This window comes from Zeus faber (genome assembly GCF_960531495.2).
Source record: "Zeus faber genome assembly, chromosome: 5".
NCBI classification, from domain to species: Eukaryota; Metazoa; Chordata; class Actinopteri; order Zeiformes; family Zeidae; genus Zeus; species Zeus faber.
The window spans coordinates 13800717-13816816 of record NC_137192.1 but is presented as its reverse complement, the minus strand read 5'-3'; the positions used below and the strand labels follow the sequence as shown (position 1 = coordinate 13816816).

At 45.3% G+C, this 16100-nt stretch overlaps 1 protein-coding gene across 1 annotated transcript; it reads right to left on the bottom strand.

The window, feature by feature from the left end:
* Positions 1-606: 606 nt before the first annotated feature.
* On the bottom strand, positions 607-15422 carry LOC307230969 (protein-glutamine gamma-glutamyltransferase 2-like). Its single transcript, XM_080001476.1, has 15 exons — positions 15247-15422; positions 13021-13188; positions 11483-11737; positions 11010-11128; positions 10785-10913; positions 10483-10660; positions 10156-10291; positions 9789-9910; positions 9089-9204; positions 4093-4219; positions 3503-3624; positions 3002-3176; positions 2663-2826; positions 1906-2039; positions 607-1183 (listed from the first exon to the last, which is right to left on the bottom strand). The coding sequence occupies exons 1-15, from the start codon at positions 15332-15334 to the stop codon at positions 1027-1029; spliced, it is 2190 nt and encodes a 729-aa protein (XP_079857602.1). The 5' UTR covers positions 15335-15422; the 3' UTR covers positions 607-1026.
* Positions 15423-16100: the final 678 nt, after the last annotated feature.

Sequence of the window (16100 nt, the reverse complement as noted above, 5' to 3'; positions counted from 1 at the left end):
CCTCTTTTTTTGTTTTGTGAATGCCCTGTCTGGAAGAACCCAAGTTGTTTTGTGGAATTAAATATAATAATTTTGAGTTGGAACCATAGTTTATGACCTTTTCCTTTATGTTTACCCACCCTGCCAGTTTACGAGGGAAGATCCCGACCTCTGAAAATATTACACTATGTTTATATTTTTCATTGTATGTTTTGATGTAACATATCTTTGTTTATTTGTCTCACCCGTGCTGATTCCCCTTACTACTCTTGTAGTAACAGTAATGATGATTAGTCATTTAAGACCAAAACATGGTAAAATAGTTCACCAAAGAGGGGGATTGGTGGCGGTTCTGTGCAACAAAAAGCTGCGCTCTTGTTATCCCACAGGTCATCCACAGAACAGAGTTATTGCAGCAGCTCTTGATGATTAAAGAATGAATAAAAAATGGTATTATAGGTTGAGGAGTTGAACTCCACTTGCAGACTAACTTAGTCCTAGATGCAATGGCATACAAATACTCTGTGTTGTATGCCCAGCATGCTGACAGCACAGGTTAAAAAAATAAAAAAGCCGATGTAGCAGGTTGAAAACCACAAACACTCCGCACCACGGCACGAGTCCATGTTTGTTCAAATAGATCTTTTTATTCACACAGAGATTTTACAGGTGATTTGAGGACAGCTCCAGGCCTCCAGATCGAGACGCTAGTCAGGGGTGCATTTCAGCCTTTGCAGTGCTTTGTGAATTAGAGACTCCCCTTTTCTGTTATTTGCCCCGGTTTAGCAGCAGCAAAAACTGCGCAATCACTGTTAATTCATCTCTGTGTGTATTAGGATTTATAGTTTCAAAAATGTAATTGCAGGAAGGAGGCAAATTTTGTGGTAATATGCAGGAATAACTAATAAAGTGATGAGGTAACAGGGTTTATAGCAGCCCTATAGCAACAGCCAATTACACCAAAGAGCCCATATAGTATTCAATAATGTTAAACTGTGATGATGCAGTGTTAAGGAGAACCACCGAGCCACTGGTGTCTCAGGAAAGTTAACCGATGTACGGTCTAACTTCGACTGTGCAGCTGCCCTTGATGTCCTTAAAAGTGGAGCAGTCGAAGTCGGCCAACAGGGTCCTCAAGCCGGTCTTGTAGGGGGTCAGGGTGATGCGCTTCTGCACCCTCGATCCTGGCAACACCTCCTGAAACCTGGTGAGGTGTATGGCAATGAAACTTGAGTTCAGATCGTAAACTGGCATGGAGACTTGGGAGTACAACCTCATTCATTTGAATTTGAATTTGATTCAGTCCTGTGCATGATTTAGGAACTGTTAAGATTTCACTATGCATTGGACAATTAGCACTGACTATTTTGTGCTTTGCAGCCACCAACCAGAATAACTGGCGGAATGGGGGTTAAGTTTACCTGGTAAGTTCAGATAAGAGACAATGAGATAAACAGAGGCCTACTGTGCTATGCAAAGGCACTTCATTGATATTCCCTCCTAAATCCTGTTGATGAAAGTCGACCCCTATAAACTCCTCCCACGCTTCCGGGCCTCCTTCCCCGACAACTCCCAGATTTTTCTCCTCCTCCTATACCTTTTACAAACCCACTTTGTTCAGGATCTGTTCACAATATAAAAGGCTCAAATTACCTGGAAATCGGATTGTCTGAGATAATCTCCAAGCATGCAACTACGCAGCAGTAAAACATTGCTATGACACCAACCAGGTAGCAAATAACTGGCTTAAACCCTTGCAATTTGCTTGTTATGCCCTGAATGAGACTTTGTGTTTGTCTAGGTCAACGCTTTCTTTCAGAATCCCCAGGATACCCCCAAACACAAATGAGAAGAGAGGCTTTCACTCTTGTAGGATTGTTGAGGTAAAGAGAAAACTTGACTCCAACCTAGTGTTCTGGTACATACCTCTCTTCGATACTATTGCGGAGCAGACCGCTGCCAGTAATAGTCAAGTAACAGTTCCTCAGCGTCTCGTTGACTGGGTTCTCAAACACCACCTCCACTGTCATCTCATGGTACTGTCGAGCTTGGCCCAAAACCTGGAACACAGCCACAATTTATTTCTTTGTTTTGTATCTACTCATTTGGGTTGTGTAGGGTCAAGCAGAGCAGACCTGGTTCCCAAATACCACTGTGACCACTTTCATCCCATGCTACTGTGAAATTGTCCAGCCCAGAACCGGGAATGTGCAAATGCATTATGCACGATGTTCCACCCAGATAGTGTCAGCAGAGTGGTCGCTGTACGGTTAACTCTCTAAAAATTACAGATAAAGGTGCGACCTGAACCAAAACTGGATCAGAAGTGAGGCCATATACGAACTACCTTTGGTTCCACAAAGAACCTTTTCAAACCAAGCATTGTTAAAGAACCATTTCTTTGGTCTTTCTCTGCCGAATCAAAGAGACTTCCGTTGCGTAGCACCTGCTTTGTGTTCTTGTTTGATTGGCATTGTATTATGTAATTTACACTATTTCACAATATGTATCACCAACAAATCCAGATGGTATATATGCGGTAAAAGGGTTCTTCTATCTGTGATCGTTCTTTCAACTACACAGCCTCTTAAAATACAGTTAATAAACAATATTTTTCTTAGTGTTGATGTAGAATAAGATGCTACTCCCATGAAGGGACAGTGTTTGAATGTGACGGACTCACACTGATGGAGATGGGCGGATCCTGGAGGACTATGTCCATCTCAGCCATGTAGATGTGCTCTGGGCTCTGTTTGTCTTTGGCCACAGCTGACACCTTCAGGCTGTCACAGTCCAACATGTATTTACCGTACACTGAGAATGGAATCACCACAGGGATGGACAGATCTGGAAGAGTCAAGTGAAGTTTCTTCATCAAACTCTTGGTCACAATACAGTCTTAACAGGCTTCACAAGAATGACGGAATTTATTCTTCTGGTATTTGGTTCCTTTGTAAAGCTTTGTCCTTCACATTTCAGAGAAAGAGGAAGCACAAATGCACTCAAGAGAACGGCTGCGTACCCTTTCCACGTTGCAGCTTCTTCTCTTGTGGGTATGTCTGTATGGTTTTGGCTGGGATGCCAGTGTACTGCATGGCCTGGATGTTGACATGGATGGACAGTGTGCGATCCACACGGTCCAGACTATGTAGCTTCAGAGCCAGCAGGATGTCCTGGCCGCTCTGTGGCTTTCTCTCCTGCCATCAAATGTCAGCAATAGTATAACTCGCCAAAACCAAATAAAACTTCTGTGACAAACAGAAGTTATATAATGACTTTATTGTAGTAAAATATTCACATTTATTTGGACTGATTATGTGGTGTATAGAGGCTTGAATATAGTAAACAAGAACAGACACCAAAAATTAAAAAATCGGATGAAAACCTAAAGGTAAAAGTGAATATAGCATGTGGCTTAAGAAAGAAAGGGCAGTTATTGATGCCACATTTGACTGATGGTAAGAGTCAACAGACAACAAGGCATACCACATGCCTTTGCGTCTTTCTCCGCCTCATTATTTACCTCTTGGAAAATCATCTTCACCTCAGGCTGTCCTCCTTTCCCCCTATCTGGTTCACATACTTCCTCCTCACAGTTCATCCTGTTGACAGCCTGCTTGTAGGCAGCTCTCTCCTTTAAACTGCCTGCAGAGAAATTACCATTCAAGCTGTATAGCCACATAAAACTCATTGTCCTGCAAAAGGAAGTTGCTTTGGCATGCAGGGGTTCATGGTAAAAACAAGATATAGTAAGAATATTAGGAACTAATGAGTATATGATGTATTCAGAATAACTGCAACATATACAATGTACAATATACAAACATTGGCTTACACCACTATAGTCAATGGCAATAGCTGCTCTGGAGCAATTTAAGGACACACGTCAATGCAAAAATTAGTAATTACACAAGTTCAAGGCATAAAACCTACAACATTTAATGTGCAAAAGAAGACAATCTAATAACTTGAACCTGTGTGAGTGGCAAGATCACTGGTTGAAATCCTTCATCAGCAGCCAAATGATAAGCATATCTATTGAAATGTCCTCGAGCCAAACCCAATCGCTTGCTCTGGGTTAGTGTGTCGTAGAGACAAAAAAACAGCCATTACCTTCACTGTGTTTGTAGAGGTGGGTAATGTTTTTTCTCACGTTAGAACCAACAGATTTGGTGGAGATCTGTTCTCCAACTGTCTTTGTGTCACACTGGATTTTCGTCTTAGAGCCATCAGCACTGACCTGGCCATAGAAAAAGGATGAATCAGCGCAAGCTACAGATTGAGAAACGAGGCCTGGAGAAGGCCTGAAGGAGTCTAGGAGGGGAGCTGGAGTAGGGCTGGACGATATGGCCAAAAATGTTATATGTTATATGTTATGTTTATTGATATTGATCGATGTCGATAAATATCACAATATATATTGAATTATAATAATAATAATGCTCAATTTACAGTTTTAAGTGTAGTCTCTTGGCTTTACCATAAACACTGAATAAATAAAATAAAATAAGTGAACTAAAAAGAGAAATAAATAATATATAAATATATCAGGGCTGCAGATATTCTTCTATTATCCAATTGGAAATTGTATGCTTTTCATTTTTAACATTTAAATTGAATCAGATGTATTCAAATTTGTGCGCTAGTGCACTCGCAAGTCTCTGCTGATGCCGTTATGACCAAGGCTAGGAGGGACCAAATGCACAACACAGACACACAGACACAGATGGTAGGCAGACAGGGGTAAACAAAGGAGTTTTATTCAGGGTCACAGTGGAGATGACGGGAGAGGTCCAGTCAGGTTGGAGCGGGTCCGGGCCGGCGGAACTATCGGACCAGGTGGAGTAAGACAGGACAGGACTGTATAGACTGGGAAGGAGGGGTCCAAGTTCCGGGTGGATGGACGGAGAACCAGGCTGGACGAAGCAGGACGGGAACAATCCGGTAAGATAACTGACTATCTGGCGATTGTGACTGGGGAGCCGGGAAATAAATACAGCGGTTGATGATGATGGGGCTCAGGTGTGTGTGGAGTTTGCCGGAGGAAGGAAAAGCAGATGAGGGCAGAGCGGCCCCTAGTGGTGCTATGAGGCCGCGTTTGCGAGTTTGCGAGAGTCCAACCTGAAGGGCAAGTCACTCTTTGGCTGGGGGCATACACGGGTGCTGGGATCCGGCACCGATTCGCTTGCTGCTGGGACTGGGTGGATGCCTGGAGCAGAGCAGAACGAATATGGGATATGGGATATGGGAATATGCGTATATGGCCCTGGACAGAGGGCATTGCTATCTCTGCCCCTTGGGAAGGGAACAGAGAGGGCTGGTAGCCCAGAGAGCAGAGGAACGAGGATAGGCCAGTGGACGCATTGACCAGGGTGTTGTGAGTGAATTCGGCCCATGGGAGCTGGTCGCTCCAGGAAGTCTAGAGCCCACCTGGCCTGACGGGAGTTGAGCCGCTTCGCTGACTGGATGGAGGCCAGGTTTTTGTGGTTGGTCCAGACAACGAAGGGCTGGTTCACCACCTCAAGCCAATGGCCCCACTCTTCCAGCACGAATTTCACAGCCAGGAGTACCGGGTTGCCCACATCGTAGTTCCTTTCTGGTGGGGTGAGTCTACAGGAGAGGAAAGCCCAGGGGTAGAGCTTACGTCTGCTGGGGAGCACTGGGACAAAGCAGCTACTACCCATGTGTCTGAGGTGTCCACCTCCATCATGCATTGGAGGTTTCCGTCAGGCTGAGCTAGAATGGGGGCAGACATGAAGCGGGTCTTAAGTTCGTTCGGTGCGGTCTCGGCTGCGGGAGTCCATTTGAATGGTGAAGCGGTGGAGGTGAGGGCTAAGAGAGCGGCAGCGATGCGGCTTAAATTCGGGATGAATCACTGCTAGAAATTGGCGAAGCCGAGGAAGGATTGAAGAAGGTTTCCTGCTGTTGGGGGTTGGCCACTCTGTCACCGCAGCCACTTTAGCATGTTCCGGAGGACATCATCTATTAAAGCCTGGAAAACCGCCGGGGCATTAGACAGGCCAAAGGAATGCGGACCAAGTGGTAGGCATTGCAGAGGTCGAGCTTCGAGAAATGGGTGGCCCCACGGGGGGGAACAAGACAAAGTCAATCAGGGGCAAGAGATACTTGTTATTTACTGTGCTGTCGGTAAGCCCCCTCTATGCAGGGGCAGAGGGTTTTGTCTTTCTTGGCCACCAAGAAAAACCTGCGCCCAATGGTGACGACGAGGGGCGGACGATCCCGGTGGAGAAGGAGTCCCGAATGTAGTTCTCCATGGCTCCCCGCTCAGGCCAGGAGAGGTTTTATAGTCGACTGCAGGGGAGAGGGGCGCCTGGCAGTAGATTGATTGCAGTCATAGGGGCAGTGTGGCAGTAGGGACAGTGCACCCTGTTGACTAAAAACCTGGCCCAGGTCCCGATATTGTTCCGGGACGAAGGACACATCTGGGTTTTTGGGGATACTGGAGGAGTGTCAGACAAGGGAGCCGAGGCGGAACGGAGACAATGGCTGTGGCAATGGGTGCTCCACGCAGTAATACTACAGGTGGCCAAGTCTATCTATGGGTTGTGGCCCGGAGCCAGGGATAACCCAGAACCATGGGGTCTGGGGAGAGTCGATGAGGTGAAAAACTATGGATTCCCAGTGATTCCCAGACGGCAGGAAATGGTCCGGCTGGCTCTTACCTCCGCCTAGTTGTCGGACCCTCCTGGCCGGATCGGGCATGTGGCCCAGAGATGTCCAGCCCCACTGTAGTACAGACAAGAGCCGGTCTGCATGTGGAGGGCTTGTTCCTCAGAAGATATCCGAGTGCGACCGAGCTGCAGGAGCTCTGGCTTGGGGTGGCTGGGGGGGTGACCAGCCAGGTGGGAGGCGCAGGCTGGAAGCCTGCCCCAGTCTTGCGCCAGCGCCCCTGGAGCCGTTGGTCTAGCCTGGTCGCCAAGTCTACCAGCTGGTCCAAGTTGGGCAGGCTCGTCCCTCCGCGCTAACTCTTCCTGCCGTCATTCAGGGCGTTAAGGAAAATGTCCTGAAGCCAGAGTCCGGAACTCCATGACGAGTTCAGAATTGCTGCGGGGACTCTGATGGAGAGAGAGGAGCCTTTTTTCTGCTTCTTTTCTGCGAACCGGGTGAACGAAGATGCTCGTCATCTCCTGTGTGAAGATCTTGTAGGAATGGCTCTCGGGACCTCGACGTTCCTAAACCGCGGAAGCGCAGGCAAGCCGCGAACCAGTCCTAAGAGAACGCCCAGGTCAGGAGCGTACGACGGAGCACTTCCGTGTCGGCTGAGTCCATATTTTTTGGCCAGATCGTACTGTTACGACCAAGTCCGGGCTGGAGTGTGTCCGGGCCGGGGAAACTATCGGACAGGACCGGTGTGGACTGGGAAGGAGGGCTCCAGGTTCGGGGTGAATTGTCAGGGAACCAGGCTGGACGAAGCAGGACGGGAACGATCGGGTAAGTTAGCTGAGGATCTGGCGATGAGTGACTGAGGAGCCAGGGAATAAATACAGCGGTTGATGGTGATGGGTCTCAGGTGTGTGTGGAGTTTGCCGGAGGAGGTAGCAGCAGATGAGGGCAGAGCGTCCCCTTGTGTTGCTAGGAGGCCGTGGGCTTGACAGACGCGGGCTTTGCACTGTGCAACAAACTGGATTAATTTATATTGAACTGTATTGCTCCTCACATAATATTGATTTGCGAATGTAAGTCAATTTATATTTATGATATATAATGAATTATTTATTTGTATAAAATAAAAAATAAAAATAATAATATTAAAAAATACACAATTGAATGGCATATTCAGCACTCGAATCGTTGATTTTTGGAATATTCAAATTTCGTTACTGCATCTCTAAAATATATTTATAAACATCATTGTCGTCTAAGAACAGTCCGAAAAGTTGCGCTCTGTGATTATACGCGCGGACCGAGGGACTCCCTCCGACGTGTCAGACCAGACGTCACTAAAAATCGCTGATTCTTTCTTTAATCACACACCTATGTGCTGTGCCGGGCTCGGGTTGGGAGGAGAGCGAGTTCAAGTTCAAGTTGTTGTTTGGGAAACACCAGCCGCGTCCCCGGGCCTCATCACCGCTGCGTGCTGCCCACCAGAGAGCACCGCAGGCCGGGGAGAGAGGGGAGGAAGCACTGGCGCTCCTGCTGTACGATTGACTGTTCGTGTTACGTGGTTGTTTCTCTGCTCTGTACGATTGGCTGTTTGTGTTGTCATTGTAGGTAGAGGAAAACTGACTCTGTATCGAACTGTGTTGAAAATAAATCTCATAAACGTATCATCTTTATCGTGAAAATTATCTAGATCGTTTAAGCGCCCAACCCTAGGCTGAAAGGAGTATGAAGGAGGCCTGGAAGAGACCTGGATACCCCAACTGAACCTAGGTCAGATCCTTCAGGAGCCTTTTTTTCCCCGTTAAGTTCTTAGAGTCTAAAGCCCATTTCTCACTTGTACTGAAAGCCGTAAATCTACAGTCAATGTCCTGTATTGACGTAATGTGTGAACAGTATGGTCTCGATGTTCCAGTTCTGGTCTTGTTTTCCCCACTCTCGACCTAGCATAATTTCCTGGAAATGCCGCTATGGCTGTGAATGAAAGTGTGTGGCAATGGTAGCAGTAATATTGCCATAATGTAGGGGTGGAACCGGATCTAAATAAAGCACAAATAGTATGTTTTTACGAATAATTATTTTGTTCAAATATTAAAAAAATTATTTGTTTTCGTTTCGGGCTAGGGTTATTGCGTCCGAGGACGGGGGCTCTGTCAGCAGAGGGAACTGCTGAACAGGAGGGGCGGGGAGACGGGCATCGACCTCCTGGTCTGAAAACAAAACTGATTCTGTTGCCTAGTCTCGCATGATATCGGACACCTCTCACACAAGCATAACGTAATGCATCCAGAAGTCATCTACGTTCGGACAGACTCCATACAGAACTTTTCTACAAAGGAGGCCAATGTAGGAATGGCTACCTGCTGCTTTTTATGGGTATTTTATATCCAGAAATGTTATGGATTACATGTGGTAAAGGGGCTTTAGTGCGAATGATTCTAAAATAGAGGTGAAGACTTCATTTTCGATATGGAACCCGCGTACTGACCAGCCAGGTGACGCAGTCGGCGTTGACCTCAGAGAAGACGAATGGGATGTCATATTTCATGTTGACGTGGCCTTGGAGGATGGCTGCGACAGGGGCGGGACCACAGCAGAACACATCTGCAGCCACAGAGGAGCAGCAAAAATTAAGTCTCCATAAGATTCTCCATTTTCATTTTCATTTTCTCTCATTTCTGAGACCATTGAGACCATGTCATGACCGGCAGGAAAATCATTTAAATCCATCCTTTCCTTTCACTTTTCCCAACCCTATTAAAATAGCTTACAGATATCCACCACAGATATCCACGTTGGTGGATCTGTGGCATGTTTGTCCTACAGTGTTAGAGTCAATACTGAGACAGAAGCTTTTAGAGTAAATTCCAAAACCAATTTGGAGTCCAACTCAAGACCAATGGGTTTGAACCTTAAAACACTAGAAGAGACAAAGTCAAAGTGAAGACCAGGATTGTAGATGGGTGTATTTTTGTCCATTTTCGTTCTTCTAGTCTCAAGGACAAATAAAAAATAAAACACACTCCATTTATATTAATTTATCTCTTGTTACTGTATGTTCGATATTCAGTCCAAAAAACTAACAAAATAAGCAGTAGCAGTTTTGGACACAGGGTCTTGAAAAAATATACGCGAGACACCGTGTTGTATACTTTTGTTTTAATTTTAGCAAAGAACTGAACAATTACCTCTGGATTCATGGGGGCTTAGCTCTTGTGGCGTAGGGTCCAGAACCTGCCAGCCATCGTAGCTTCCATCTTTATTCAGGTCTGGACGCTTCATCCAGGCCTCTACCCACACGTGGAAATTCCTGAAAGAGTGAAAACGGCACAAAAGGAGGAAAGGCTAAACACAAAATGTATAAGCCCACAAGAGTTCCACACTCCAAGGGAAGCTAGTGTTTCTTGACCAGCGGGGACAGATATCATGGGGCCAGTGCGGATTACTTTTTACATAGCATTGATATAATGTGTTATAAAGTCTAAAAGATCTCTTATTATCATCCTCTCTCTCTCTCTCTCTCTCTCTCTCTCTCTCTCTCTCTCTCTCTCTCACCAAATGCTGTCTTTTGCGCCCTTAGGTAGGACTCCGTCATCTCCGTAGAAGGTGTCGATGGTCAGGCTATTGTCCGTGTCGTGGGCTGAGTCGAAGTTTGTGACCACACGGCACGGTATGCCAAGAAACCTCAACACTGGAAGTACGCACAAGTGGTAGTACAACAATACCATGTTCAATCATAAGGTGTGTACCAGGTGGTTACAGTTTGAACTTTGGGCTTCAAATCATAAAATGGGTCAATGTTCCTATTATTCACCTTTAAACCACAAACTAGGCATTAGCACATCAGACAGACATGCTCACGCCTACAACGGCTTCACCTACCTGTGCACATCACTGCAGCAAACACCCAGCACTGGCCATAAATGACAGGGTGGCAGTCACTTTGGTACCAGCGGGAGAGGATGTCGGCGCTGCCGGTCCAGTGGCTGGGCCGGAATCCATCGCTGTAGTCACCATCCCAGCGACCCAGCAGCACCCCTCTGTCGCCGTTACAGTTAATCTGGGAAAAGGGCAGTGGAGGACGCCGCTAAACATGAGGTCTTCACTGGTCCCAAGTTTTGGACATGAGCCCAATTGGACCCGTGATGACACCGTGGACCCGCTAGCGAGCCATGGCCTCCTACCATGGTGCTGACCACACGGCTGACGTAGATGGGGTTACAGCGGGCGGAGACATCGTCCGCCGCATCTCTCTTGTGTTTGGGGTTGATGTCCAACAGCTTGAGACAGATGTCCACCATGTTCTCCTCAAACTAGACGGGAAGACACAGATAGAGCTATTTGCCTGCCTCGCTCTCTCTCTATGTCTGCATGTCAGCCCGTCTCTCTGTCTGCCTGTCTGTCTGTACCTGTCCATAGTCCCAGTTCATAGACTGTATGTAGTGACTTGCTCCAGTATAGATCACTCCGTGTTCGTTCATCACGTACTCCTGTCGCTCCTGCTCATCAGCCAGATAGATCCAGTCCTCTGAACACACACACACACACACACACACACACACACACACACACACACACACACACACACACACACACACACACACACACACACACACACACACCTATTAATAGGTTAATACATAAATATCGATCTATCTATATATATATCCCCTTCTATCAACCCAGAGGATGCTCTTTTCTTCAGTTTGCTTCTCTTCTCCCTCCATCTCGCTCTCACATCCTCCCTTCAGCCCCCCCCTTCCCTCCCTCTCTCTCCCTCCCTCATCCCCCCCCCCCCTCCTGTCTCCCCACTTTCCCCTCTTCCCCTCCCTCCCTCCTTCCCAAAATTGTCTACCCCTCCCACCCCTCTCCCTCTCTCTACCTGAGCACCAGGGGTTGAACAGCACCACCAGGCTTCCCAGGCTGACATCCTTTCCTCCCCCTGTGTTGCCGGACATGAAGTACTTCCCCACGGGGGCGTCGGCAGCGGGGGTCACCGCCAGCGTGACGCTGCCCCTCTGCAGAACTGAGCTGCTGTGGATCTCGTACGTCCACACCGCCCGCACATCGCTGCTCCACATGGGGCACGGGTTCCCGAAAACAGAGCGCGTCCCGCGGGTCTCAGACGGGTGAGACCCTGTAAGGGGGGGTGTTGGGGTGACAGACAGACAGACAGACAGACAGACAGACAGACAGACAGACAGACAGACAGACAAATAGACAGATAGATAGGCAAAACAAATTCATGATAAAAAAGCTGATAAATAGCCAGGGACAGTAATGTACACAGACATAAACATTATGCTCACATACATCACTCCAAATTCAGGGCAACTTGACAAAGAATGGATTGGGCAGCAAATAGCACCATGAATTGTGCATCACTTGCTCCCGCTATCTGCGCTGTCTCAGCGTCTGATTCACAAAAGATATTTCACTGACGGCTGGTCTCCATATGTCACTGCTCTACACTTGCCTGTTTTATGATTTATCAGTCTTATATAAATAAATAAATAAATAAATAATAATAATTATATATATATATATATATATATATATATATATATATATATATATATATATATATATATATATATATTTGAGCTGTCCATGGTCCTGCAGGTTTGATGCTGTGTGGTTCAATGCCAATTTGGACCACTTCATCGCTGTTCCCATTAACTTTTAGTGTTTTTTTCGATATCTTTTGATAGGAATTACGAAACCATTTTTTGTCAACGTTTGCAACACCTTTTTTGTACAACAAATGATTAAAAGTTTAAACAAGTTGCTTTTGGAGTGTGTTTTGAAAACCACCAGGGACTGTTTGTTCCGTTACCTTCGGATGCCGTGAAAGTAATAATAATTATAACAATAATGTCAAAATATTATTTACTGATCACTGGAATGTCTGGGCGTGACACCACTTACAAATGTGCTTCAGTTGCACCGGCTCTCTGAGGACAAACACGCAACACTGCTTTTCTTTTTCCTTCTTTTTTTTGATCCCTGCGCAGTTGCCACCAGGTCTCTGCAGCTGCAGACAGTAATATTTTCACTCTAACTGCATGAGGCTTTTTGTGCTGCTGTTTGTGAATTGAAAGTTTTTTGCAACAAGGCTCATTTGCATAGAAAGGGGGCAATTCTGCGCCAAATGTATGAATAATACATCATTTAAATGATCATATCACGACACACAACGCTGGAGTATAAATTAACAATTATAAGAATGATTATTAAAAAATACAAAAAATATATGATAGAAATGTTTAAATTATATATTTGCATATATAGCAGGAGTTTTGGTCTGATTCCTCTAATCTAAATCTTTCAACTACAAAATGTTCACGGAGATAAACTTCCATATTCTAGGACACACACATGCACGCACGCCTGCGAGCACACATGCGTAACCGTGGTTACCTGTTACCACAGTGATGGAAAGCGGGTCCCCCTTCGTAAAGGGCTGGCTCATCTCCAGGGTGAGGAGGAATGGCTGGCCCCGCCTGACCACCAGCTGCTCGGCCGTGATGTCCAAGGTTCGGTGCATGGCATTGTTGATCTGGCAGTTCAGCTTCGCCTTCTGTATGGCTGTGACAGCGGAAGTGCATGAAACAAGACAAAAAAAACTGGCAAACTGAACTTTTATGCTTGTTTTTATGGGACGGTAGCTCAGGAGGTAGAGCTGGTCGTCTAGTAATCTAAAGGTTGCTGGTTCGATCCCAGGCTCCTCCTGCTAGCATGCTGTAGTGTCCTTGAGCAAGACACTTAACCCCTAATTGCTCCTGATGGCTGCGTCCGTCGGTGTTTGAATAATTGTAAGTCGCTTTGGATAAAAGCTTCTGCTAAATGCAATGTAATGTAATGTTTTTGTGGTGTTAAATCGGGGGAATTGGCAAAAAATGCAATTCAAATGTTATTAGATTTTTTTTTCTCCCCCAATTTCTTTAACTTTTCCCTTATGAAGAAAGAGTTCTGAAAGAGACTGCCTGTGATGAGATGAAACACAGAAACAACCGGAAACATTTTAGTACTCATTCTATTTTTTTCTAAACATAGATCCATGAGGCTCAAAGTCACATAAATACTGAGCTTTTTTCTTGGGTTCCAGTCTATAAAATATATAATAAACTTCTAAATCAACACACACTAAACACCAAATAAAATCACTACTGTATGTAAAATACTGCTTGAAGGTTGATTTGTCAATTTAATACAGAAAAGTTGTGGCAATTTTGTGAAATAGCTTGGGAAATATTGAGGAGGCTTGAATTTGCCTAATTTATTGCGATGCAATATGATGATGACATTCATCAGTTCAAGACTTTTTCTTTCCGTGGCTGTTTGTCGTCTACCACTTCATCTGAGTCAAGTAAATGTGGTAACCCCCACCAAAAACATGCACTCATCATTGTCTGACCAGCGATGGGTAATGTCCCCGACCGCGTCAATGAATGCTGCCCACTGCTCCTGGCTGCCCTCCGGAGGAAGGACAAGCCAGGATGGGTTAAATGCAGAGGCCTCATTTCACTGGCCACCATCCAAAGCATGTGCGTGCGTGCGTGTGTGTGTGCATGTGTTGTAGTGTGGTGTGTTGTGTGTTGTGTTAAAGATTCTTCTTTTCAATACACCTCTACGACAACACAGAAGCGTCTGAAACGCTTAACCACAAAGCGGGTGGAGCCAATAAAAAAACACGACTCCACCTGTGCAGCATTTTGGCGTCAGGCCACTTTTGCTCAGACGGATCTTTTTATTGACACGGATCTTTTGGAGGGCATCGGACAGCTCCAGGCCTGAAGCTCCTCCCACCTCCCGAAGAAACTACAACGATGCATAAGAGGTCATGGAGAAGGACCTAGGATTGCAGCTTTTCAAGTTGCCGTCAGGTGAATCCTGTAAGCGCAGAGCTGTGCACCCTTTCCATTGCCAAGTGAAAAGAAAAGGAATTTAGAAGATAGAAATATGTGTCAATTAAAAGAACTCCACAACCATTATGTTGTTCTGCTGTCAGGGGTGGAAAGTGAAAGTGAGTGCTTTCACTACAGGACTGTGCTTAAGTACAATTTCAAGGTCTTTGCATTTTTAAGAATGAGTATTTCCCATTCTAGGGGACGTTACACTTTTACTCCACTCTGTCAAAGCTGATATCATACTTTTTAAATGCTGTCAGATGCAGTACATAGAAACACTGTGACCAAGGCCGCTGCTGGCCGTTTGGGTGCCCTCGGCATAATTGCCCCCCCCCATAAATATTTGTCAGTGCAATCTTCTTTAAACCGAATAAATATATTTTCATTATCGATGTGACAAATAAGGAAAGAAGAGCTATACAATAACAGAACGTATTACAGGATAGAACTAACCATAGAACAGGCAAACACACGGCAAAAAAACTGAAATATATGGAATTGCAATCTTCTTAAATGAAATAAACCGAAGAGTTATATTTTCAATATCCGTGTCTATTGTTACCATTATCAAATGAACATGAATAAATAATAATAATAATAATAATAATAATAATAATAATAATAATAATAATAATAATAACAGAACTTCACAATTAGTCACACATTAAAGAAGAAAAGCCTTCAATCTGGAAAGCGAACGCAGCAGCATTTTAAGAGCGATCATGTTGAAACGCACCTGCCAGCGATGCGGGAGCGTCAGCCTCCCTCTCTCTCCTCCGCTTCCTCGTCTCTACCCCCGGCCTCTGTTTCCTTTTTGGGGCCATTCCGTCTGAACGTGTAGTACGCGGGTATTTTATTAATTGTTTTTAAATCCACTTAAAACAGGCGATTGACTCCTTTCCAGTCCAGTGTTAATCTTGTTCTCATCGTTTTTCTTTTTTTCTTTTTTTTTTTTTACGAAAAGGGGCGTGTCATTTTTCCAGCGCGAGATTTTGAAAAAAAAAAACCAAAAACGAAAAGGGTAGAACGCGCCACGGGGTGGAAGTGGTGAGCGTTTGGACCGCTTCTGGGGACACGGGGAAACCGACTCGCGAACGACCCCAGTCTCACCCTCGTTCAGAGGCCGAGCAGGAAGTCTGCGGTCTTGGTATAGGCCAAAAGAAATACAAGTGGCCATTGTTAAATGAAATAAGTTTGTGCCTGAGTACGATGCAGGCACATGCAGACCGGAGCTGGTGGTCCATGTGGCTTTTTTTGTTTTTCGACCTGCCCCTCTCAGCATCTCTGCCCAGGGCTGCTAAGATGTACTTCACCACATTGGGAGGTGTACCAATATTCTCCCCTTTTTAGAAAAAAAAAAGAAAAGTGCATCCGTTTGAAATGGATTTTGTTTAAAAACATTAAACACAATTTTTGAAGTATCAATTTTTATACCGTCACATGTACGCTAAGGTTTGACTCTGATCACTCTGAACAAATACAAATACAACAAATACAAAGAACAAACAAACATGTGATACGTAGAAGTAATGCAACACAGTACAAACACATCCCACTCACCAAGTTCAACAATTACATTTCATTTCTATT